Source organism: Alexandromys fortis, unplaced genomic scaffold (genome assembly GCF_014885135.2).
Source record: "Alexandromys fortis isolate MF-2015 unplaced genomic scaffold, M_Fortis_MF-2015_v1.1 scaffold_30, whole genome shotgun sequence".
Lineage (NCBI taxonomy): Eukaryota > Metazoa > Chordata > Mammalia > Rodentia > Cricetidae > Alexandromys > Alexandromys fortis.
The window spans coordinates 6,077,185-6,102,365 of NW_026067922.1; the positions used below are offsets into that span (position 1 = coordinate 6,077,185).

At 37.2% G+C, this 25,181-nt stretch overlaps 1 protein-coding gene across 3 annotated transcripts in view; it reads left to right on the forward strand.

The window, feature by feature from the left end:
• Smc6 (structural maintenance of chromosomes 6) overlaps window positions 1-25,181 on the forward strand; it is a 57,210-nt gene that overhangs the window by 11,399 nt on the left and 20,630 nt on the right. For 2 of the 3 annotated variants that reach the window (XM_050141810.1, XM_050141811.1), the window contains 17 exons: window positions 3,156-3,292; window positions 3,820-3,881; window positions 5,521-5,601; window positions 6,329-6,430; window positions 8,268-8,387; window positions 8,488-8,586; window positions 11,195-11,341; window positions 11,717-11,805; window positions 11,976-12,140; window positions 12,585-12,763; window positions 13,603-13,807; window positions 16,574-16,688; window positions 16,997-17,157; window positions 19,717-19,852; window positions 21,884-21,964; window positions 23,279-23,449; window positions 24,966-25,103. In XM_050141810.1, the coding sequence (XP_049997767.1) occupies window positions 3,156-3,292; window positions 3,820-3,881; window positions 5,521-5,601; window positions 6,329-6,430; window positions 8,268-8,387; window positions 8,488-8,586; window positions 11,195-11,341; window positions 11,717-11,805; window positions 11,976-12,140; window positions 12,585-12,763; window positions 13,603-13,807; window positions 16,574-16,688; window positions 16,997-17,157; window positions 19,717-19,852; window positions 21,884-21,964; window positions 23,279-23,449; window positions 24,966-25,103 (2,188 nt within the window). Of the gene's footprint in view, window positions 1-3,155; window positions 3,293-3,819; window positions 3,882-4,263; window positions 4,310-5,520; window positions 5,602-6,328; window positions 6,431-8,267; window positions 8,388-8,487; window positions 8,587-11,194; window positions 11,342-11,716; window positions 11,806-11,975; window positions 12,141-12,584; window positions 12,764-13,602; window positions 13,808-16,573; window positions 16,689-16,996; window positions 17,158-19,716; window positions 19,853-21,883; window positions 21,965-23,278; window positions 23,450-24,965; window positions 25,104-25,181 lie in introns of those variants that run through there. The other variant, XM_050141812.1, reaches the window with a different exon arrangement.

The window sequence follows — 25,181 nt, forward strand, 5'->3', positions numbered from 1 at the left end:
TAAACAAATGCCGCATACGCAAAAGCAACACATCTTAAAATAATATTCCACAGTACCCAAGATACCCTCTAGAGGGGTCTTAGGTTCTCATAATAATACCCTGCTTTTGTTTCATTCTCTTACAGTGTGTAGCTGGTGATTTTATCAAATGGAAACTTTGATAATTGATACTAATACTTGACAGAACAGGATGCAGATTTCTATTTGTTCTGTCCGTTTTTCTCTTTATTTTAATACTTAAACATAGAGTAGGAATATGATACAAATGTAGAACGCCAGTTTTTTAATTACATATTGCTGAGGAACTTAGGAATTTTAGCCTTAATTCAGGATTCCCAGTTGATAGAAAAGAAGAATAGGTACACAGTAAATCATTTCCTATCCTAACTTAGAAAAAAAAAAAAACTATTTGATGACAGTTTTCCAGTATAGTTTTTGCTTTTACTAATCTTACTGGAATTCTGTCCTAACAAATACTTCTGTTGGCCTCCTTCTCTGAATATGTTGTCTTTAGGATAACTTCCAGATGAGACATAGTAGGCTACTAGGGGACAAGAGTATAATTTCAGATACAGTCAGAGTGGAATAGCCCATCTGCAGAAATAAGAGTCATTAAAAAGCTAAGACAGTTTTATGGATACTAAATACATCACAGAGAGTGGAAGAAAAAAGGAGAACTCATAATGAGGTTTGTTTTTGAGACAGGGTCTCACTGTGTATCCCTGGCTGGCTAGAACTTGCTATGTAGACCAGCCTGGCCTCAAGCTCACAGAGACCAGGTGCTCAGATTAAAGGCATGTGTCAACAGTTTTGGCTAGCCGTGCATTTTTTAAAGGCTCTTCTTTTAGCTTTATTTAAAGAAAGGTTACTAAAGCTACATTTGTGGTCCATACTTGTTATCTTGGCATTGAGGAGGCAGAGACGTGATGTTTGCTATATTTTCAAGCCAACCTGGACCAGTCCAGCAAGGGCTGTTTAGTTAAGAAATTGGTTTCCCAAAACAAATTATTTACTGTTGTTACCTCTGCTTTACGATGTATACATGTTCCCTCTTAAGACAATTATACTTGAAAATCAGTTGTTGTATAAGCTAGTAGTTTTTTTTTTTTTTAAATTTATTAAGTACACAGTGTTCTATCTGCATGTATACCTGCAGGCCAGAAGAGAGGACCAGATCTCATTCCAGATGGTTGTAAGCCACCATGTGGTTGCTGGAAATTGAACTTAGGACCTCTGGCAAAGCAGCCGGTGCTCTTAACCTCTGAGCCACCTCTCCAGCCCCCTCAGCTAGTGGTTTTTAAACTATAGTCAGGATATGTCTTAGAAATTTATGTTTGTGTCTCAGTACTTCCCAAATTGGGAAGACAGGTTAAGTATTTAACATAAAATGTCTCATGGAAAAACATTGCTTGTCTAGTTTAAGGAAGCCAGTCAAACACTCAGTCACTTTCTGTATAGTTAGAATGGCTATTTTAAAGCATTGGGATTCTGCTTAAGGTTTTGCACTTTAATAAAATTTAGTTTATTTATAGTTCCAGTTTTTTTATCCTTTTGTAATGACAGGTAAGTGAATAAAATGTAAATGATAGTGAAAATGTAAAATTAAAAATTATTGAACTTTTATTACATTGGTTCTTAACCTGTGGGTTGATTGCTTTGGGGTTGAACGAATGACACTTTTATATGGGACACCTAAGAACATTGGAAAATGTAGATATTTACGTTACAGTTCATAACAGTAGCAAAATTGCAGTCATGAAATAGCAATGAAAATTTTATGGTTGGGGGTCATCACAACATGAAGAACTGTATTTAAAGGTTTCAGCATTAGGGTGTCTAATAAATAATAAAAATAATAAAACAATTGGGCCATTAATTTAAAAGTATTAGATGTTATTTCAGACCTAATTTTCTTTTTGTATGGCTAATTTGTTGTGCGTATTTTTGTAGTGCCTTCTTTGATTCTCCTCTACCATCTTTCCGGTCCTTGTTTGTTTTCTTTAGATAGTGCTTCTCTGTAGCCCTGGCTGCCCTGGAACTTGATCTGTAAACCAGGCTGACCTCCAACTCACACAGATCTGCCTGCCTTTGCCTCCTGAATGCTGGGTTTAAAGGCGTGCGCCACCAGTCCCTTTTCTTGGTTGGTTCTGCTTCACTGTGTGTTAGCTTCCTTCCCTGTCTCTTTGTGATAACTGAGTATGTGGCTTTCATCTGTGGAGTTTACATTCTATGTCTTACTCCTCATCTTAGTCTTGGCCACCCAGAGTCCATGGTGCAGGTGTTAGTTACTAATACTTTAGCTGGGTGTGTGTGAAGGAAGTGAGTTTGTCTTTGTCTGTGATTGGGGTGCGTGGTTCCTTTGTCAGTTGGATAGGCTCACATCTCGAGAGCTCCTGCAGGTTTCATCTCACCAGATTGGTTTCGCTGTTGAGACCTCGAAACTGTAGCTCTAATGAACCATCATTTCTTGGTCTGATCATGTTGAAATTTTAATCAAGAAAAATGTATTTTAGATTTACAGAAGTGTTGCAAAGATGGCATAGTGTTTCTTTTATATTTCTCACCCAGCTTCCCTTACTGTTGATTAGGGGTCGCTAAGATGTCTTTAAACAAGACATCTGTGTAATTCACATCAGTGGAGTCTTCACGGAAGTGTGGCTTATTTTCCTGAACTTGAATTTTAAGAGTAGTTGTTCCATGAGGATTTACTACATTTAGCTTAGTTTTTAGAGATGTAAATGTAGACAGCTGACTAAGTCCATCTTGCAAATATATGTGCAGCAAATATTGATGTGTTTCTCCTGCACATCGTAGGGCACAGAGAAGCTCATTTTGAACATTTTCCCTGCATTTCCTGTAAATGTTAAAGGATGAAGTTTATTGACAGATTCACTAGAAATTTGTCAAAGATTTCATTCAATTAAAATAGTTTTGTATGACAAGGCATTAGTATTTTGCTCATATGAATTAGGAAATACTTCCTGCTTTTACTCTCAGCTTTAGTTTTCTCATGGACACAGTGTCTTTAACATTATGTGATAGACTATGACCCTTAACTAACATGTTAATCAGATTGCATAGGGGACTTGAAAATTGCTGTAATCTAACATATTGCATGTGCCATCATGTAACTCAGGTTAACCTCATTGTTTCAGCTCAGCAGACATCTCAATAACGTTAAGGAACAGAGGTGACGATGCCTTCAGGGCAAATGTGTATGGCGACTCCATAGTTGTGCAGCAACACATTAGTGTGGACGGAAGTCGGTCTTACAAACTAAAAAGTGAAAAAGGTTTGTTGGTTTCCTTGTTTCTTAAAATATTAGTAAATAGTTAAAAGTTCTTATGATTGTCCCTGTGATATCGTTCTAGTCTCTTGAAACCTCATTAATAACCTGCTTAGTTACTCAGTGCATATAGTATTTGTGTGTATTACACTGAGTTGTTATAGGACATAAAGTCAACATCATGTTTAACAGAAGTAATTTGAAGTAGACTCTATCATTTTGTTTTTAACTGTAGGTATCCTTTCTTTCCCTTGACTTCTACAGCTTAGAGCTAGTAGAAGGTAGGAAAGGGCACGAAGGGGAGGTTCAGTTATTGAGAAGGTACTGTCTGGTTCCCACAGGAAGACACATTCACTGTTCCTGCACGTGGGTTTTTTCCTACTCTCTATTTGATATAATGACTGAAACTATGTGTGTTTACTGGTATTTTTGTAGTTGGCCTGATAAATGTGCTCAGTATTTGCATTTTATAGATAATTGTACCTTTCCCCTGTATTTCACAAGGAGTCTGGTCTTTATGTTTTTATAAACAGGCACCGTGGTTTCTACTAAGAAGGAAGAGCTCATTGCAATTCTTGATCATTTTAACATCCAGGTAATTGCTAAATTTCTTTTTCAGATTAATTAATGAAACTATCATTTTGTTGGTGTGATTTTTGCCTTTGACATGCATATAAGTAAATAAGGTTGCTTCATGGTAAATTGATAAGAATATATGTGCTCCATTTTTAGTGCATTGATTTTCTTAGCATAGTCAATATCTTGTTAAAATATATTTTAATAATGCTATAAAATTTCTGTGCAGTATAGGGACTTGCAGGTCTCATTTTCAAGAAGTCAGATATAATTAAGGTCTAGGGAAGCATGGCGAAATGTGTTTCTTGCTTCCTTCCTCTTCTTTCCTTTTGAAATACAGATTCACTGTGTAGCTCTGGCTGGCCTGGAACTCGCTCTGTAGATCAGACTGAGATCTTCCTGTCTTCCTCCCCGCCCAAGTCCTGATGAGCACCATCACACTGAACTGTAAGCATTTTTGAAAGCAATAAAAAAGTACCAGCATTAACTTAAAGAAGGTGTTTTTAAAAACATTGTTTTACTTAAAAATTGAACAGTTGTCACTTTTAATGTTAAAAATGAGAAGTGTCAATTTTTTAATTAGTTCTGTATAATTATCCTGTATTATTTTTAGTATCATAAGTTGCTTTGTTGCTAGTATCATAGTTGTTATTAAGGAAGTACTCTGAATCTTTCAAAGCAGAGTATGTATTTAAAACTTTTTCATCTTATATATTCTTGTAGCCAATTGTATTTCTGCTTAAGCTATTATTTAAAATGATTTATGCTCCAGATGTTTAATGATATAGTTCCATTGAATTTTCTATTCTCACAAAGTTAGAAAGAGAAATCTTAAAGCACTGCTGTGAAAAAAAAAGTACTTGCCTGATCACTGATCTGATCACTTGATCTGATCACTGGTAACTGGACTGAATTTTCTTTGTGCATTGAAAAGCTTCATAATAGGGGTAAGGACAGAGTTCAGATAAGAATGTAGGAAAGCTGACTCACATGCTGTGTATTTACCTATATTATCCTTAGATGTTGGTAACATTAGAGCTATATGAAAGTGAAAAGCCTACTTTTTCTTTTTTTGTTGTGTGCTTGCATGTGTGTTGGGTATGCATGTACATATGGGTGTAAGTGCTTGTGTGGAAAGCAAAGTTGACATTGGGTATCTTCAGTTGCTCAGCACTTTTTTGAATTAGGTTCTCTTACTGTACCCAGAGCTTACTAATTCCAACTGGTCTAGCTAGCCAGCTCTCCCTGTCTCTGTCCCCTAAATGCTAGGGTTAAAGTTGTCTGGCCTTGCTGACTGACTTTTTACATGGGTTCTGAGGGTCTGAACTTCAGTTCTCATGCATGCATAGCAAGTGTTTTCCCCACTGAGCCATTTCTCTAGCCCCCGGGAAACCCAGTAAAGGCACATAGGAGGCTTCTTGAGCTTGTAACTTCTGTAGTAGAATGCTGAATGACAATGTATTTTGGTATTGTTCCATTTTGAAGCATTATTTTGTGTTAAAAATGTGTAACATTGCTTTTAGTATTTTAGTCCTAGTGCTATAAACTTTGCCTAAAGCTTAGCTTTCTTGATTGACCTCTGGTCTTTTATAATGTATAATTGGTTTAAAGCATTAAAATGGAATACTTTCTAATGCCCTTTTAAAAAAATTTTTCAGGTGGACAATCCAGTTTCTGTTTTAACACAAGAGATGAGCAAGCAGTTCTTACAGTCTAAAAATGAGGGAGACAAATACAAAGTAAGAGAATGAACTAAATATAAACCTAACTAAGGTCATGCTTTAGGATACATAGAAACTTGCTCAGATAATGGGTACTAAGAATTTTTTTTTCTCTTCAGAATCACCCACTTAAAGTAATATTGTAAAATTGATTTAAACATTGCCAAGTAAGATCTAGTTATAACTTTTTGGTAGATCTTTATATTTTTAATTTGACTTTTCATTCTTAAAGAATAGATTATTATTTTTTTCAAATGACCTTTAAGAAAATACAGTGGAATGAATTGGCCACATATAACCTAATAACAAACTTTAAACCATTTAAAACTTTAAAGCTACTTAGTGTATAATCTTCTGAATGTGTTTTGATACTTCCTATTCTAGAAATTTTAGATTCATTCAGATCAAAGATAGGAATGTAATGTCATTTTTACTTTGAAAGAAGAATGTATGAAAATACAGGAATTCTTTTTTAAATTTCCAAGGTGTATTATTTTCATGCTTAAAGGTATTTTTTTTCATGAGGTATTAGGAGCTTTTGCAGTTGACTGTGTAGATGTGGACGTAACAGATTAAGTAATTTTAATGTAAAATAAAGTATGTTCTCCGTGTTTATGTATATGTGCTTACATTTTCAATGCTTTTTATGTAATTGATTTAAGAGTTTGGGGGACCATCGTTGTCCCCCTTTTTGTACAGAAAAGCCTAGAAAATCCTAAGTGTACTTTTCTTTTTGTTGATATAGTTCTTCATGAAAGCAACCCAACTTGAACAGATGAAGGAGGATTATTCATATATTATGGAAACAAAAGAAAGAACAAAGGAGCAGATAAATCAAGGAGAAGAGGTTTGTAAATACTGTAAATCTTTTTGATATGAGCTCAGTTCCTAGATTACTTAAGGTAAAAGTATCAAAATTATATTCCTGTGTATAAATCTGTGTCTTCCTAAAACGAATGGCATTTTTTTAGCACACTAAATTATATGACATTTAATTTTTATAATTAGGGAATTAATTTTATTTTGTAATAATGGATATGTGTGTCTTTTTTCATCTTTTAGACAGTTTTAAACTAGAAGATAAGGCCGTATCTTACCTTTCATATCCCTTCTTGTGTGACTAATTGATTGTACAAGGCATCACTGATTCTCACTAGAAGTAGTTTGGAAATGTTACATAATATTTATTTTGCTGATGATAAACCTGGTATGTCTCTGTAGTAGGTGGCTGATCACACCAGCAGGATAGTGGCATTCTTTAGGCATCCAGTGGCTTGTTAGCTGCTGTCAGACCGTACCTTAACATTTTGGCCACTAGGGCCAAATTGTTGGAATCTTTGAATTTTTAAATAATTTCTACCAGTCGTGCCCTGTATCAGTCTGTTTTAAACAAAATTTTGAGTTGCTTTTATGTTATCTAATGGGATTACCAAGTAGAAAGTTGGTTATATAAATTAGAAACATCGGAGTAAAATCTGATCTTGATAACATTTTTGAGTCCAAATACATAATATATTTTATGTAGATCACTAGGAGAGCAGGAAAGGCAGACCCAAGTCTGAACTATGAGAGGAAGCCATGTAAGACAAAGCAAGAGAGATGGAGAAGTTGACAGGACTTCTCACTATTTTAAGTTGCAGAGTCTTCACAGATGTTTATGGCAGGTCAAGTTTCAGTAGGGAGAAAAACAGGAGCCAGATCTGTAGAGTTAGAAAATGGAGTAAATACAGATAGATTTCATGAAACTCGGTGAGAAAGGAGAAATGAGATTATAGAGTCCAAGACAGCTAGGGGATAGAAATGACCTTTTAGATAACCAGGCCCCCTCCTTTCTTTTGCAGCAGTCCCTGTGGATAGCTACTTTAGAATGCTGAAAATTGTTGAGTGCTGGCTTTGATAACTTCTGAAGGCAAAGGCAGGGAGCTCTAGTGAAGAAATCAGGAGGCAGGGAAAGTAAGTTTGGAAGGATTTCGAAGTAGATTGAAATAATCTTAGCTAAGGGAAGATAAGTTGGATTGGAAAGGGAATCAGAGTAAGATTACAGTATTGAGGCTTGATTGAATATAGAAAACGTGAAGGACGGGGACCGTCCACATAGGTGCAAAGAACATGCGCTCTGGGACCCACTTAATACCCTGTTCTCATGACATATTTTGTATTTGTTTCATTCATTATTAAAAGAAAATTAGGACTTGTTTGATTGGGGGAATACATTCTTTCTCTTTCTAGTATCTTTTGGGTACTTGTTATGTTTTATCTGGAAGATTAGGCTTGTCTAGCCTTTAGAGAGGAATTAAGAGTTAGGGATATTTAGATAGGGAATTAAGCAGGAAATGAAAAGGAAGCTTGAGGACTTCTGTGATAGTGAACTTGTAATGCTTTGCTTTGCTCATAATAGTTGATCATTTTTGAGGGAGGGGGAGGGAAAGGGGAGGCGACGGTGGGGAAGAGACAGAAATCTTTAATAAATAAATAAAAAAAAAGTTGATCATTTTTATAGTGCAGCACTTAGCAAAATTATTCTTAGCACAAGTGTACCAAAAAACTAAAGTCTTTATTTTTACATTAATGATGTCATTTTTTAAATAAGCATTTGTGTGGTACCAGTTTAGGCCTTGTCTTAAATAACATATTTACAGAATATTTCCTTCTGATGTTTATAAAAATAATCTTTTTCTTTTAAGCGACTTACTGAACTAAAGCGCCAGTGTTTGGAGAAAGAGGAACGTTTTCAAAATATTGCCGGCTTAAGTACAATGAAGACTAACTTAGAGTATTTGAAACATGAAATGGCTTGGGCAGTGGTAATTTTCACTTTTTTTCATCTATTTTTATTTGTAAATTCATAACTTTTTTGTAATTCATACCTTTTTTGTAATAATTTTGTATATGATTACATTTCAGGTCAATGAAATTGAAAAACAATTAAATGCTATTCGAGATAATATCAAAATTGGTGAAGAGCGTGCTGCCAAACTTGATAGGAAAATGGAAGAACAGCAGGTACTTAGAGGTTCTTACAAGGATATAATCAGTTAGGTCATGAGACTACTGGTGCTGGTTTTGATCTACAAACTGTGTATTATCTGTACGTAAGTCTGTTAAATTTGAACCAATTTTGTAATTTTCCAGAGATTATATATAGCAGCTGCAGCTTTTTTGAAACAGACCTGTATTTGTCTATAATTCTGTCTGAGCCTTGACTGCTGACTTCTCGTGCATGTGGACAGTAGGATTTTGTAAAGAGAGATACTGAAGTAATTGTCCGTAGATCCACACTACAGTGAAGCATTAGTGAACCGAAGACACTAGAAGTGAGAACAGTGTCCAGAGAAACTTCAGGGTGTGATGATTTATGATCCAGAATCTAGATTTCCTATTTGTAGAGTTTGTATTAGATAACTTGTTAGGGTTGTTCAAGTGTAGCTCAGTGATTTTAGTATACTAACCGGCTGTGGAGCTGCACATACGGCTTCCTGCACTATCGTGACGAAGTGGAACTTGTAGGAAGGCCGCTTGTTTGTTCCTGGCTACTCAGCCCCAAAATAACCACACAAAAACTATTCATTAAATTACTGCTTGGCCTATTAGCTCTAGCTTCTTATTGGCTAGCTCTTAAATCTTAATTTAACCCATTTCTATTTATCTGTGTATTGCCACGTGGCTTACTGTCAAGATTCCGGCTCGTTTGTTCCCTACGGCTACATGGCATCTCCCTGACTCTGCCTTCTTTCTCCCAGCATTCAGTTTAGTTTTCCCCGCCTAGCTCTATTCTGCTATGTGCAGACCCAAGACAGTTTCTTTATTCATTAACCAATAAAAGCAACGCAGACAGAAGGGCCTCCCACACCAGGAACTCTAGCTCCTTTGATCTTTATAGGTAGAGCTTCTTACAACTTCTCCACTCCCAACCCTTTATCACCTGTGTAGGTATGTAAATACATTTGTAAATCAAACATTTACTGATACTGAATCATAAAGGAATTTTTGTTTGTTTTTTGGGACCAGGTTTTTCGGTGTAGCTTTGTAGTTTGTAGCCTGTCCTAGAACTTGCTCTGTAGACCAGGATGGCTTTGAACCCACAGAGATCCACCTGTCTCTGCCTTGCCTTCCTACCATTTTTTTATGCAGCACTTTTAATATGACTTTATTAGAAGGTTTCTGACGAAAGAGTATATCATACAAACTTTGAATTTTTGTTAACTTGATAACAATTTTTTAGCCAGACAATGGTGGCTCATGCCTTTAAGCCCAGTATTTGGGAGATAGAGGCAGGTGGATCTCTGAGTTCAATGCCAGCTTGGTTTACGGAGTGAATCCCAGGACAGCCAGGACTACACAGAGAAACCCTGTCTTAAAAAAACAAAAGAAGAACAAAAAAAGGAAACCATTCTTTACTCCATCATCCTTAGTTGCTTGCCTTGTTTTTCCTTTCCCTCCTCTAGTCTCTTCCTCATCTACCAAGCTCTAATTTTGTATTCCTCTTGTTTTATTATCTTATGTTGAATTACAAGTGTGAGCCACTGGACCCAGGTGTCTTTTGTTAAGCTCCAAGGTCAGAGCTGAGAGTGTGGCGCTAACACTTGGCCCGCAGAGATAGGCCTATGTTGGATTCTTTATAGAGGAATTTTGCTAGCTTCTGATTTAAATGGCACCTCCCCTCCTTCCTGTCCTTCTAATTCATCCCTCTTGTCATTGTCTCATTTTGGTCCCATAAGACTTTATATTTGTTTTATTATTCAAACTTTTCCTATAAATTTCCTGCCACCTTGCCTTCAACAAGTTTGAGAATAATCAGACACCAAGATGTAGATTTGTACATTATCTTTACTTTAGAGGATTGAGTTATAAGCTATGGATTATGGAATATAAAGCTTTTCTACCGATCATCTCATTTCACTTCATTATGTTCTCAGTTGAACTTCCGTTATTTTTAACTTCTGGAGTAGATACTGATAACTCTGCACATGCTCTAGTGTCCTTCCCTAAAACTTTGACCTCAACTTATATCCAGGTGCACTTTAATTAACACCCTTCCTGTTGCTAGCATAAATGCTTCTCCTTGAACCATCCTGACTTTGCCTGGCATACCTACAGTTTCTTTTTCTATGTTTTTATAAGTATAGATATGATATATGCTACATAGTATTCGTCTTGTATTTTGTTACGTTGTATCTTTCTTAAATCTTTTTCATTTAAAGACACTATTTCTTTGTATACTTAGGATAGCATCTATTGGATAATTAAATGGGTCTGAATTGAATTATATTTTTGTATTTTATGTAACTGATTGCCTAACTTAACTTTAAAGGCTTTATCTCACTTATTTATTTGTGTGTGTGTGCGTGCGCATGCACATATGTGCACATGCATGTAAGCTATGGCATCCAGAGACGCCTTAGGTCATGCCAAGAGGTCATAGGACAGCTTAAGAGAGTCAGTTCTCTTCCAGCATATTGGTTCTCAGGTTGAACTTTGTTGTCAGGATTGACAGTGGGTGCCCTACCTGTTGAGTAAAATTAATTTTATTGGACTGTGATTGGTCCTTTTTTTTTTATGTTTTTCTTGTTACTGAAAGAAAATAGAGTATTTTATTTTATTTTACTTAAAGGTCAGACTTAATGATGCAGAAAAAAAGTACAAAGATATTCAAGATAAACTAGAAAAAATTAGTGAAGAGACAAATGCACGAGCTCCGGAATGCATGGCTTTGAAAACGGACGTCATCGCGAGGACGAGAGCCTTTAATGATGCCGAGGTGGGAGGAGTCTTCTAAACGCAATGACTGCTGTCTTAGCTTTTCCTTGTCTGCTATTTTTTTTAAAAAATAGTGTTTTTCTACCTGGATCAAAGTAAACATGTTTTATTCCCTCATTAAAAAAATGTTGTTTCAGCCGGGGAGTGGTGGCGCATGCCTCTAATCCCAGCATTTGGGAGGAAGAGGCAAGCAGATCTTTGTGAATTTGAAGTTACCCTGGTCTGCAGAGTGCGTTCTAGGACAACCAGGGCTACCCAGAAAAACCTCCTCAAAAAATAACCAAACCAAATGTTGTTTCAAGTGATTATGGGTGTGTTTCGATGGGATGTTTATGTATTTCTACATGTTAACTAATTTTTTTTTTTTTTTGGTCAGGTTTTGTATAACCGTTCCCTAAATGAATATAAAGCATTAAAGAAAGATGATGAACAGCTTTGTAAAAGAATTGAGGAGCTAAAGAAAAGGTAGTACAGTAGCCTGGCATTTCCACAGTCGCCTCTCTGTAATGATTAGGCATCGTGAGTGGTGCATTTTCTGTATTGATGTTAATGAAAATTCGCTACAGTGACTTTTACTGTTAAATGTTAGGTTGCATTTAGCCCATTTCCTACTTTTGTTTTATTACTCTCCTTAGCACTGATCAGTCTTTGGAACCAGAGCGCTTGGAAAGGCAACGAAGAATCTGTTGGTTGAAAGAAAAGGTACAGGCCTTGCAGGACCAGGAAAGTTCCGTCAATCAGGAGGCTGCACAGTTCGAACAAGTTATAGAAAAGGACAAACAAGAACATGTCCGGATTAAGTAAGTTCACACCTTCAACTTCCTGAATATTGTGTAGTTGTGATGTATTAGAGAAAACAGATCTTTTTGTGATAGCAGTAAAGATCCTTTTGACTTGGTTTGTTTGAGTCAGATCTCACTACATAATGCCTCTGAGTGCTGGGATTAAAGACTTCAGCACCACACCCGAACTGCTGATAGAGATGTATTCCAATTCTTTTTCTAAGACTTTACTCATGTTTTGACAGTTTGTGGGGTGCTTGTTCCATTGCTATTGCAGCACCTGTAATGTGAGTTTTGAGGTCTGTTGGCTGCTTTTGTCTGGTAATTCAATTTGTAAATAAAATGAACCCACAGTTTTCATGTAATAAGGTTATTGATTAACATTTAAATATGGACAAAACCCTAGTATTTTTGTATAACTTATTACATAATATATTTCCTTTTTCTGCTTTTATATTTTAGGAGAGAAGATTTAGATGTGAGGCATACACTGACCTATAATCAGAGACAATTGAAAGAACTGAAAGATAGTAAGACTGATCGACTGAAAAGATTTGGTCCTCATGTTCCAGCTCTGCTGGAGGCAATAGATGATGCATACAGGCGGAGACAATTCACTCATAAGCCTATCGGCCCTTTAGGTATTTGTCATTGTGTTCTTGATATTGTCATTAACTTGAGTTCTTAGTTATAGGAAGTATTCTGTTTAACAAGCTATCTGGTTATGTATTAACTTTGATTGAACTAAGGGGTTTGGGTGGTGGTATGGGATAGATAGTCTGATGTATGTCGTCTTGAGTTCTTAATCCTGATCTTCCTGTCTGTCTCCTGAGTGCTGGGACTACAGGCATGTGCTACCACTTTTGGCTCATGTTTTTTAAACATAATGAGAAAATCACTTTAAATGCCTACCTTCCTCTTTAAAAAAAAAATTATTTATTTATTAATTATGTGTACAGTGTTCTGTCTGTGTGTATGCTTGCAGGCCAGAAGAGGGCACTAGACACCATTACAGATGGCAGTGAGCCACCATGTGGTTGCTGGGAATTGAACTCAGGACCTTTGGAAGAGCAGGCAATGCTCTTAACCTCTGAGCCATCTCTCCAGCCCCCCTTTTGTTTTTCTTTTTAAGAACTAAAACTGAGAAGGGAAAGAGAATTTAGGGAAAGAATATTAATCAGTTAGCCAACCTGTTGCCATGAATACGTAAGAGACAAAACAAAAGCAGCATTCCTCTCAGATTCATGTGCTTCTTATAAATGTATTCCTTCTCATTTGTTACTTCATTTAAACAATCTGATCTCCAGTCCTCTCCTAGTTTCAAAGTCCATGCTAATGTGTTTTCATTTATTTCTACTTGGGGTTTCAGAAACTTTTGTCACGTTCTTCTAGGTAGTGATCTCTGTGTAGGACTATATGACTTAAATATTTATGAATCCTATAATTTTTTTAAATGTGTGTGGGGGGGGATCACTTTTAGGTGCTTGCATTCATCTGCGGGATCCAGAACTTGCATTGGCCATTGAATCTTGCTTGAAAGGACTTCTGCAAGCCTATTGTTGCCATAATCATGCTGATGAGAGAGTACTTCAGTCATTGATGAAAAAATTTTATCCGCCAGGGACTTCTCGGCCTCAGATAATTGTTTCTGAATTTCGGAGTGAGGTATATGATGTGAGACTCAGGTAATCAGATAAATACTGTCTCTGGTTTTGCTTAATCGTGTGCACGATTAAAAAGGTATTTCATAGGATGCTTAAAGAGCTGTTTTCCTCTCATAGGGACAGTAAAGGTGAAAGAAAATAAATGTATTGAGTTCCAAGGTTGAATTTTGATTCCTTGCTATCTTCACTTTCATAAATCCTTATCTTTGTTTGTTTTGTAAGTCTAATGCTACCTGATTTATTTTTGAGTAAATTTGGATGCCAACATATAGTTGCCTTTGTTTCTTTCTAAGCATTAGTTAAATTTATATCATAAGATATAGGTGTAATTCAAATGAGGGGGTCATTAAGTTGTTGTGGTTGGTCTTTTTTTTTTTTTTTTTTTACTTTTTTGGGAGCTTCTAAGTAAATTATATGGAGTCTTAATATTACTTATAAATGCCTGGTCTTGGCCAACTTTTCGTAAATTATCCAGTCTGTCTTTTGCCACTGTGCTTTTACCATTCTCTTACTTCTGTAGATCTTGCTTTCACTCTTACTCCATGGCTGGCTGTGTGGCCAGGTGACTGATCCCGCTCTGTCCTCTTCTCCTTGTTCTTGCTCCTCCTCTTGCTTTCTGAGCCTTCTTTTCCTTCTATTTATTCTCTCTGTTTGGAGCTCCTCCTATCTTTTCTCTTGCCTTGCTATTGACAGTTTATTTCTTTATTAGACCAATCAGGTCTTTTAGACAGGCAGAGTAACACAGCTTCACAGAGTTAAACAAATGCAACATAAAAGAATGCAATACTTCTTCGCATCATTAAAAACCAATGTTCCACAGCATAAACAAATGTAACACTTCCCAAGCTAATATTCCACAACATTAAGTCATGTGTTAGTGGGATTGGGAACATGGTAAATAACTAGTCCTTTAATTAATGAATTTGTCTAAGGACAGAAACACACCTGAACCGGTGGCCTGCTTGCCTGATGGGTTCCAGATAGGGAAGTTGGAAGCTGTTTTACAAAGCTGTGTGAGGGAGAATGCCTCCTTGTGTCTGTTATGTTGTTTGTTTTAATGAAGGGTTTATTTCATTTTTAACTAATGGGGTAGGACGTCTTGAGGTTTGTACAGATGAGTACAGGTCCCACTGAGCTAAAAGGGACATTTGATTCCCTGGAGCTGTAGTAAAGACAGTTGTGAGCCATTTGGTGTCAGTGCTGGAGTCCTCTGTAAGAACAGCAAGCACTTGAGCACTGAGCCACCTCTCCAGCTCCCTGTTTAGTCCTGAACAGTTGTGTGGACTGTTCTGTGATTTGCCATGGGGCCAGGTGACCGGGAATGCTTATCACTGCCTGGCTGACCTGGTGTTTTCCAACCAATGTGTTTCCAGAGATAGCAATATATAGCAGCTCTGACTTACAGTATACTGTGGAAGGGTATGAAGGTAAACTAAGTTTGTGCAGTATACTGCTAATTTTTGTAGGGGGCAGCGGATAATACAGTTCACGTGCTGAGAATGAGGGCATTGTACTGGAGTTGTAGGAGGCTCGGAAATTATGCCGTTGAAAAGTCTAAACCAACTCCTGCAAATCACTGAGGAAGTTGACTGATACTCCACTTAAAATATACAACTGTGGTAGCTGCAGTGGTTTTTGTTAATAATATGGCTTTATAGTTGTCAGTAAGACTGTCTTTATTAAGACTAAAGTAGGTAAGTTTTTGAATGTGCAGGTGTGACAAGGAGGAGAGAAGCAGTTGAGGGTACTGCTGTGAAATTATTTCCTAGAAAGTGGAGCCTGGGAGAAAATGTAGCTGGCTTTGTAAAATATTCACACTTAACAGGCAGAGCCTGAAAAAAGTTTGGATAAGATTGTGAAATTATAGAAATTATAGTTTAATAAAACAGATGTGGGTGACGGCAAAGTCAGTGTGTTGTTAGCTGGCATCAAGTCTAGTGTGCTAAAGTACAAAGTTGTTGAAGTAGTGGAAAGATCTAAATTGTAGTATTTTTATTGCTGGCTGGCTATTGATAAGAGCCTTTTTAATATGATGGGAGTAGGTTTAATAATTTCTAGCTGTCTTAAATGTACTGAAGAGGACTTGTGCATATGTAAGAACATCAACTGTATCAGATACTTAAGATGCATTTTATTTATTTAAGAAATGATTGTTGGTGAGCGAGTTTTTGGGATCTGCTTGACTCAGTAATGGGCTTGCAGCTGTGTCCAGCTTTTTATATGGATGTGGAGGATTTGAACTCATGTCCTCATGCTTGCAGATATTAAGCATTGCTGAGCCATCTCCAGTTCCATTTATTCAGTGAAATAGTTATTCAACTATTTAAAATGTGTTTTTATTAACTAACTTTTATGTTTGTGTACAGTTATAAAATAAATTATAACTGCTATTATCAATTTTGAGCATGATGGTTGTGTGTCTGGGTTTAAATCAGTATTTCCAACTTTAAATTCTAGCGTGCCACTTAAGTATCCTTAGGATGTTAGGGAACTCACTAAGCTCTCTGAAGCATCCTTATCACAAAAAATAGAGAGGATATGTTATAGTGGTTGTTAGGACATTACATGAGCTTGTATTTTTTTAGGTGCTTAGAGCAGTGTCTTCACACACTTTTAGTGTACTTGTTCAGTAAATAAATAAATCTCTTACAGACATGTCTTCAAATTATTAACAGATATTTCATATTCTCTCACTATAGTCTACTTACCCATTAAATTGCATGATTTTGCTCTTTTTTTTTTTTCTGTTTAAAGTTTGTTAAGTTGCCCTCCCCCTGTATTTTCTAGAGCTGCTTACCATCCGGAGTTTCCAACTGTTCTGACAGCGTTAGAAATAGACAATGCTGTTGTTGCGAACAGTCTGATTGACATGCGGAGCATAGAGACAGTGCTGCTGATCAAAGTAAGGCAAATGAGTCAAAATCTTGATAACTGAACTTTTTCATAGACATGTTTCTGTTGTTCCATCGTCACATGGGAAAATCTATAGGATAATATAGAGTTGGTTGTTTGTGCAGTTGTTTGTTCCCCAAGAGACTTGTTACTTTGGGGTATTTGTAAAGTATTTCAGAAATACATTATTATTTTTAGAATTATTTCCATGTTTAAATAAAAATACTTAAATTTTCTTACCAGTAGATAAAATTTTGAAGTATATCCATGAGAAATATGTTGGCAGCGTTTTTAAAATTACTTTCTTTTCTATTCTAGAATAATTCTGTAGCTCGGGCAGTCATGCAGTCCCAAAAGCCACCTAAAAATTGTAGAGAAGCTTTCACTGCTGACGGTGATCAAGTGTTTGCAGGTCGTTATTATTCATCTGAAAACACAAGGCCCAAGTTTCTAAGCAGAGATGTGGATTCTGAAATAAGGTTTGATTAAGTTAGCTTTACTTTATTTTCCCACTGTTCTCCTTTGGATTCTGTTTTCTTTAACAGCCTTCCCATAGGGATTCTCTCAGGGAAGTATTGTGATTTATCTAAGTATTTGGCCCTGTCTCGAAAAACCAAAAAAAAAAAAAAAAAAGTTTATTTCACTTGATGTGGAATTTAGCATATATTTTGACAGTAATATTGAGTACCAAATACACAGAATGTCCTCAACAGCTGATGTACACACAGTGCCTCCTGTCCATAAGCTGTAAGGACACTGTACGGAGTGGGGACTAGTGCTTCCGTGGGCAGCACGTGTACTGAAAAGACTAGTTCACGCCTGTGAAAGAATGGATTAGAGATTTAAAGCAGTCCATGTGGAAGAAATGGAGCTGTATTGCTGCTCACTGTTGAGTCACAGTGATTTTTTTTTTAAGCAAGAGTTCAGCGTGCTGAGCTACATTCAGACATAACCTTTTTTATTTGTCTCATATATAGACATTGTTTGAGAAAACAAGAAAGATCAGTTGACACAGCTAAAACATAGGCCTAGGAGCTGAACGGTGGTGGTGCATGCCTTTAATCACACCTGGGAATCAGAGGCAGGCAGATCTCTCTGAGTTCAAGGCTAGCTTGGTCTTCAAGAGCTAGTTCCAGGACAGGCTCTAAAGCTACAGAGAAACCCTGTCTCGAAAAACCAAAAGCAAAAACATAGGCCTAGGCAAATAAGGCTGGTACAGAGTGAGTTGAAAAGTTAAATCAGGAGGGGGAGGTGGGAGTGCACGTTAGTCAAGGAATTGATGGGAGGAGGCAGAAGAAGATGGATCTCCGAGTTTGAGGCCAGCCAGGTCTACAGAGCGAGTTCTAGGACAGCCAGAGCTACACAGAGAAACCCAGTATCCAAATAGAAAAATGAAACAAGAAATTGAGAAGTTAAAAGAGTCATGTCCTTAATTACTAGAAAGGTTTGCAAAAAAAATTTTTGGTATCATTGATATCGTGAATTCCCAACAAAACTAATTTTCTTTGGTGCAGTGATAGGTCAGGCCTTAGTTAATGATTTAGTGTGTGTTTATAGTAAACTGGCTTAAGATAAAATCTAGTGCTAGTGCTGTCCTTGCTGCTCGTGAGTTCTGCCTGCCTGTGGTGCGAGGTCTCAGATTCACCCTCCAGCACCACAAAAGAAAGGAAGGGCGTCGGAAAAAACTGAGCCAAAGGCAAAGGATTCTAAGTTCTAAGTGACTTGCAATGTAAGGAAATGAGGGCTTTGTTGAAGTTTCTTGTTTTCAGAAGCTAACTAGTTTTCATGTGATTATTAAAGTAGCATGAATCCTCGTTTATATAGTGGTGAGTATCCCTGCCTGTCACGTGGGAGACCAGGGTTCGATTCCCCGGAAAAAAAAAAAAAAAAAAGAAGAAGAAAAATAAAGTAGTAGGAAGTTATTATAAGGTTTTGGTAATTTTAAATAAAATTTCTTGATTAGTGTAGGAAAAGGTTGAGGAGAAAAAAAATCCACCAGGTGAAAGTTGTGGCCCTTGGTTTAGTGTTTCATCCCAAAGTAGTCCCATGAGAAAAGCACACATGACGTGTGAGTAGGCTCCTAGGGCCTGTGTGTTGTTGAACTACACGATGAAACTGTTTGATAGGCAGTGCTGAAGTAGCCTCCAGAGGTCATGCTTTCACTTGTTCCTTCAAACAACAACTACTTAGTGCTTGCCAAATGTGCTAAGGAGTGGTGGGTAGTTTATACGTGATTGGTACTGTGGAAACCAGCAAAGTGCAGTGCGGAATTAGAGACTGACGATCACTATTTGGTTGGAGTACACTCATCTCACACAAGCAACTTGTATACTTAGCTCGTGTTTAGTATGTCTTATTAGGTAACAGATTTTCTTTATCTTGTGTAAACTAGTAAAGCAGAACACTGAAACTATAGCTCCATTGTTGCAAAGAGACCTTTCATGGTTGTGGCTTCTGCCTTTCTTGTTTTCCATCTCTGTGTCCTCTTTTCCCTCCACTCCCTACATATTCTTAACATTTGTTTTTCTTAAACAAGAGCGATTAAGCTATTCTGTTCAGTCTTCTGTCACCACCAACTGTGTGTTTGTGCATTTGTGCTCCTGTGCTCTACCCAGCTGACCTAGCTGGTAAAAAACATTTGTCCAGAACAACATTTGCATTCCTGTAGTTCTGAGGACACAACGTATCTTGTCCTATTCATATTTAATGTTGCATATAGTCTGGTTGTCTTCTTTTTGAGGGATTGAATCTTTGTCCTGTTTCTGCCTTCACCTACCTTCATGCATAATTCCTGAAGAATAGAATTTGTATCTAATATTTGTTAATCAAATAAGTAAAACTTATGTTTAGATGATCTTTTGACATTTCTGCTAGTTTTCACTAATAACTTAGTAGCTTCCTAAAATAATTTGATAGGGTTATAGAACTGGTTTGATGGAATAGGGTTTTGTAACTAAGTTATTACAAATTAACTTTCTTTGTTGTAAAAGAGCAAGGTATTTAATAAAAGAGTTTATTTTTTTCTTTTTTCTTTCAAGTCATTTGGAGACTGAGATTGAAAATAAAAAGGCCCACATAATAAATCTTCAGCACCATTTGTCTGCCCTTGAGAAGGATATTAAAAGAAATGAAGAACTCCTTAAAAGGTGCCAGCTACATTATAAAGAAATAAAGGTAACAAAAACAAATAATAGCCTTTGGTTTTCAAAGTTAATTGTATAATTTTGTCATTCATTTTCTTAAAGATTTTGGCCTCAATCCCCTTTGTATTCTTAGGCATAACTTTCTTTTATGGGTTGTATTAATTAGGGTTTCTATTGTTGTAGTAAAAGACCATGACCAAAAACAAATTGGGGAGGAATGGTTTTGTTTCCAGCTTAAAGTTCCACATCACAGTCCATCATTGAAGGGCAGGAACACAAGGCAAAAACAGGAGCAAGAGCTGATGCAGAAGCCACAGAGGTGTATGCTTACTGTCTTTCTCCTCATGACTTTCTCAGCCTGCTTTCTTAGAACATCCAGGACTGCCAATGGTGAGCTGGGTCCTGATTAGTGACCAATCAGGAAATTGCACTACAGACTGGCCGGAGCAATTTCTTTTTCTTTTATTTATTTAATTTAATTTTTTTAATTTATTTTTGCTTAAAAATTTCCAACTCCTCCCATTTCCCTCCCCTTCCCTCCTCCTCCTCCTTCCCCTCCCTCTCCAGTTCAAAGAGCAGTCAGGGTTCCCTGCCCTGTGGAAAGTCCAAGGTCCTCCCCTCTCCATCCAGGTCTAGGAAGGTGAGCATCCAAACAGACTAGGCTCCCACAAAGCCAGTATATGTAGTAGGATCAAAACCCAGTGCCATTGTTCTTGGCTTCTCAGTCAGTCCTCCTTTTCCGCCGCCATGTTCAGAGAGCCCAGTTTGATCACATGCTCCATCAGTCCCAGTCCAGCTTGCTTTGGTGAGCTCCCAATAGATCAGCCCCACCGTCTCAGTGGGTGGGTGCACCCCTCGCTGTTCTGACTTCCTTGCTCATGTCCTCCTTCCTTCTGCTCCTCATTTGGACCTTGGGAGCTCAGTTCAGTGCTCCAATATGGGTCTCTGTCTCTAGCTTCATCCATCGCCAGATGAAGGTTCTATGGTGATATGCAAGATATTCATTAGTATGGCTATAGCCTTTGCTGGAGAAGATGTGGAGTAAGGGGAACACTCATCCATTGCTGGTGGGAATGCAAACTTGTGCAACCACTTTGGAAATCAGTGTGGCAGTTTCTTAGGAAATTCAGGATCAACCTACCCCAGGATCCAGCAATACCACTCTTGGGAATATACCCAAGAGATGCCCTATCATATGACAAAAGCATTTGTTCAACTATGTTCATAGCAGCATTATTTGTAATAGCCAGGACCTGGAAACAACCTAGATGTCCCTCAGTGGAAGAATGGATAAAGTATGGAATGTGTACGGGGCATTTCCTTAATTAATGATTTCTTACAGATGATCCTAGCTTGTGTCCAGTTGAGGCAAAACTAGACAACACTAGTGTGTTGTTGTATCTTATCAGTACTTAAAAGTTTGTTTTGGTTTTTTTGTTTGTTTGTTTGTTTGTATTGCCCTGCCTGTCCTGGACTTGCTACTTGGACCAGGCTGGCCTTGAACTCACAGAGAACTGCCTGCCTCTGCTGTCCAAGTGCTGTGATTAAAGGTATTTTCACCGCCCAGTAGTACTTAGAAATGAAAACAAAAGTTTTGGTTTTTGATTTGTACAGTTATAAGGTACCTGTAAATTTGAGAGAAAGCGTTGATAAAAATGGTGGATAATGTTACAGTGCTTTTTTGAAAATACTTTTAACTGCATGGACTCCCAGATCTCCCAGGAATTATTTGGGTCTTTGAGAAGGACACTGTATTTCTACAGTGATCTTTCAACAATTTGAAACATTTGTTACTTTAGAGAAGCATTTTCTCTCATAGAGTCAGTAGTGTGGTTATTTGGAATGCTAAGGTAGATTTCGTCTATCTTCTGCATGGCTGTGGGTTAGTAGTGAGAAGGATCATGGTGGAATGGGAAGCACGCTCACCTGGTTGCGGAGGAATACAGAAGTCTCCTTTGTTGACTGCTGCATCCTGCTGTGAGATAAGCATAGTAGAGCTTCCTGGTTTAATAGTCTTCCAAGGACTTCGGTTTTTGTTAAATTCTAAATACTTCCTTTTTAGATGAAAATAAGAAAAAATATTTCTGAAATTCGGGAACTTGAGAATATAGAAGAACACCAGTCTGTCGATATTGCAACCTTGGTAAAATGCTTTTCTTCTATTTAAATGTTAAAAGATAAAACTGTAACTTAGCTCTTTGGTTCACAAGTGTCACTTTATTTTCCTTTTGATTTTTTTTTTTTCAAGACAGGGTTTCTCTGTGGTTTTGGAGCCTGACCTGGAACTAGCTCTTGTAGACCAGGCTGGTCTTGAACTCGCAGAGATCAGCCTGCCTCTGCCTCCCAAGTGCTAGGATTAAAGGCATGTGCCACCACTGCCTGGCTCTGATTTTTGGTTTTTTTTTGAGGCAGAGTTTCTCTTTGTAACAATCCTGGTTGTCCTGGAACTCACTTGTAGACCAGACTGTCCTTGAACTCACTAAGATCCTCCTGCCTCTGCCTCCCACTGCCCTGTTCTTCTAACACGTACATTACACGTTAGCAAAGTGCGTGCATCTAAACAGTGTACTGAGAGCTCTGCTTCTCAGAGAAGCGCCTGGCATTCCCCGTGACTGGGGTCTGAGGGAGGTCAGGACTCCCTTTCCAGTCAGTCAGGGTTGAGCTTGGATTTCTTTTTCCAGGTTCATATTCTCTCTCTCTCTCTCTCTCTCTCTCTCTCTCTCTCTCTCTCTCTCTCTCTCCATACTTAAGTTTTCTAGCCTTCTATTTGTGACGTTCAGTTTACCCTTTTCTGGAGCACAACAAAGGAGCATGTGACTCCTGTCCTTCGTGGAGAGTGGCAGCATGTTTGTCACTTACAGTAAGCAGTGAGCAGCAGCTCTGGTTCCTGCGCTGCAGAGCTTTGGCTAATGAGGATTGTTGAGTTTTATTAGTCTTGTTTCCTTCCTTTTATTCATTTTTTTGTTTGTTTGTTTGTTTGTTTTTCGAGACAGGGTTTCTCTGTGGTTTTGGAGCCTATCCTGGAACTAGCGCTGTAGACCAGGCTGGTCTTGAACTCACAGAGATCCACCTGCCTCTGCCTCCCGAGTGCTGGGATTAAAGGCGTGCGCCACCACCGACATTTTACTGATAAACTACCTTTTATAAAAGCATAGGTTATATTTTAATTTTTTTTTACTTAGCCAATACCATATTGTCACAGAATAAATACTGATTTATACAAAGTACATTTTGAAAGGAAGCTAGTAGATTTTACTTGACTGATAAATGCAATTCCTTCCTTCTTTTGAACTTTTTTGCCCTACCTTGTAAATTTCTGTTTAAGCATGAAAGTGTTTCATTTGTTTGTTTTTTATCGTAGCTCTGATTTTTTCCTCTTGTCCTTTCTCAGAGTATATGTATTGCTGTTGTTATTGGATAACTTGTATTTAACTCTATGTTCTTTAAATTTTATCAGGAAGATGAAGCTGAGGAAAATAAAATAAAAATGCAGATGGTTGAGAAAAATATGGAACAACAAAAAGAAAACATGGAGAATCTTAAAAGTCTAAAAATTGAAGCAGAGAACAAGTATGATACAATTAAATTAAAGATCAACCAGCTGTCTGAGCTGGCAGATCCACTCAAGGTATCTGTACAGTTCTTTCTTTTCTGTTACAGCTTATTACCAACAAACTTAGAGATCCTCACGGGTTAGTTGTAAATATAAACAAATATAATTGTTGAATTAGGCCAGTTATTACAAAGTACTCTGCTCTTGACTTTAGAAAAATGATTAATTGGATCAAAACCTTTGTCTTTGGTAGGATCAGCGGCATGTGCCATCACACATGGCTCTGGGCTGTTTTCCTTTGACTTTTATTTTAAGCATATACTATTTGTGACTATATTTAGAGAAATAAAGTGAGGTGAATTAAATCAAACTAATTAATTATTTATATATAAGTTAATAAACTGAATTTCAATTCTTATGATAGTTTTGCTATCCTGCACCTTATTGTTAATACCATGCCAATGAGTAATTCTGTTTTCACAATTTGAAATTTCATTGAAAAAGCACAGTTCACTGGCAAATGAATTGATTATTAGGGATGTACAATTTAGACATTAAAGTTTTTGTTTTTCTTCATACAAACGATACTATTGGCTAAGATAAAAAATAAGAAAAGACAGGTCCTAGAGGAAATAAGTATCAGCCTACAAAATACCCAAGCATGAAAAATAAGACAAAGTTAGTATTCTGCCTTAAAATAAGAAAAGGAATGAAACTTTAAAAGTCAAAAATTTGAATAGGTAAAATAAAAATTTGGTTTCAAGAATTGCAAAAATGAAACTATAATAAAAGTAAGGTAACATTGAAAATCTTACACAGATAAAAGAATTGAACAGGGTCACTCAAAATACTAATAGTGATGTGCTAAAGCAGAATAGAAGAAGATTAGCAGATAAATCATTTGCCCAAGAGATTTAAAATTAGAAAGGAATGAAGAACAAACCATGTTTGGGGCTTATTTGCTCTTGATCTGCTTTGTATATGTTGCTGCGACAGACTCGGGACTTTCTTGTGCTAGCAATGCAAGCACGGACCCCTGAGCTTTCCCTCTCTGTGTCTGTTGTATTCGCTAGTGCTCTAATTTCTATTTTGAATTCTCTGTTCTTAATTAATACCTAAGGTCCAGCAAACACTGGAATTGGGAGTTCTTAAGTAAGTTCAATAAAAGACATTAAGAATTTTTTATCTTTGTTTTTTGCCTTGCCTTCAAATTGTTGTAAGGTAGGAGCGTAGTTCTTTGGTAAACTTGCTTGTAATCAAGTACTAGCAGGAGGTTTTTCCTCCTCCTCAGAATGTCATACCAGCTGTCAGTAACAAAGCCAAGATGATTTTCAAACAAAATAATTGAATTCTTAAGACTCCCACTGTAATATGTTAGCAGCTGCCAAATATAGTGACCTTGGGAGTATACCCAGTGTTAGTCAGAGGTGTCGTGGGGAGGTGGTGAGTGCACTCAGAACTTGGTGTATGGGTTTTTTCCCTTGCTAAAAAGTGCAGCGGGCACTTTATCAGGTAAGTAAATTGTCCCCTGTTCCCAGAGCCCCAGATCACCCACTTTTCTTTATAGATTATATGGTCTTTATTGGAACAGGATGAATTAAATCTTGCTGACTCTGAAGTGGATAGCCAAAAACGAGGAAAGCAGCATTATGAAGATAAACAGAAAGAACATTTGGATACCTTAAATAAAAAAAGAAGAGAACTCGACATGAAGGAAAAGGAGTTACAGGTTAGCCAATGGTTTGATTTGCCTTTCTTTCTTCCTTCCTTTCTTCCTTCCTTCCTTCCTTCCTTCCTTCCTTTCTTT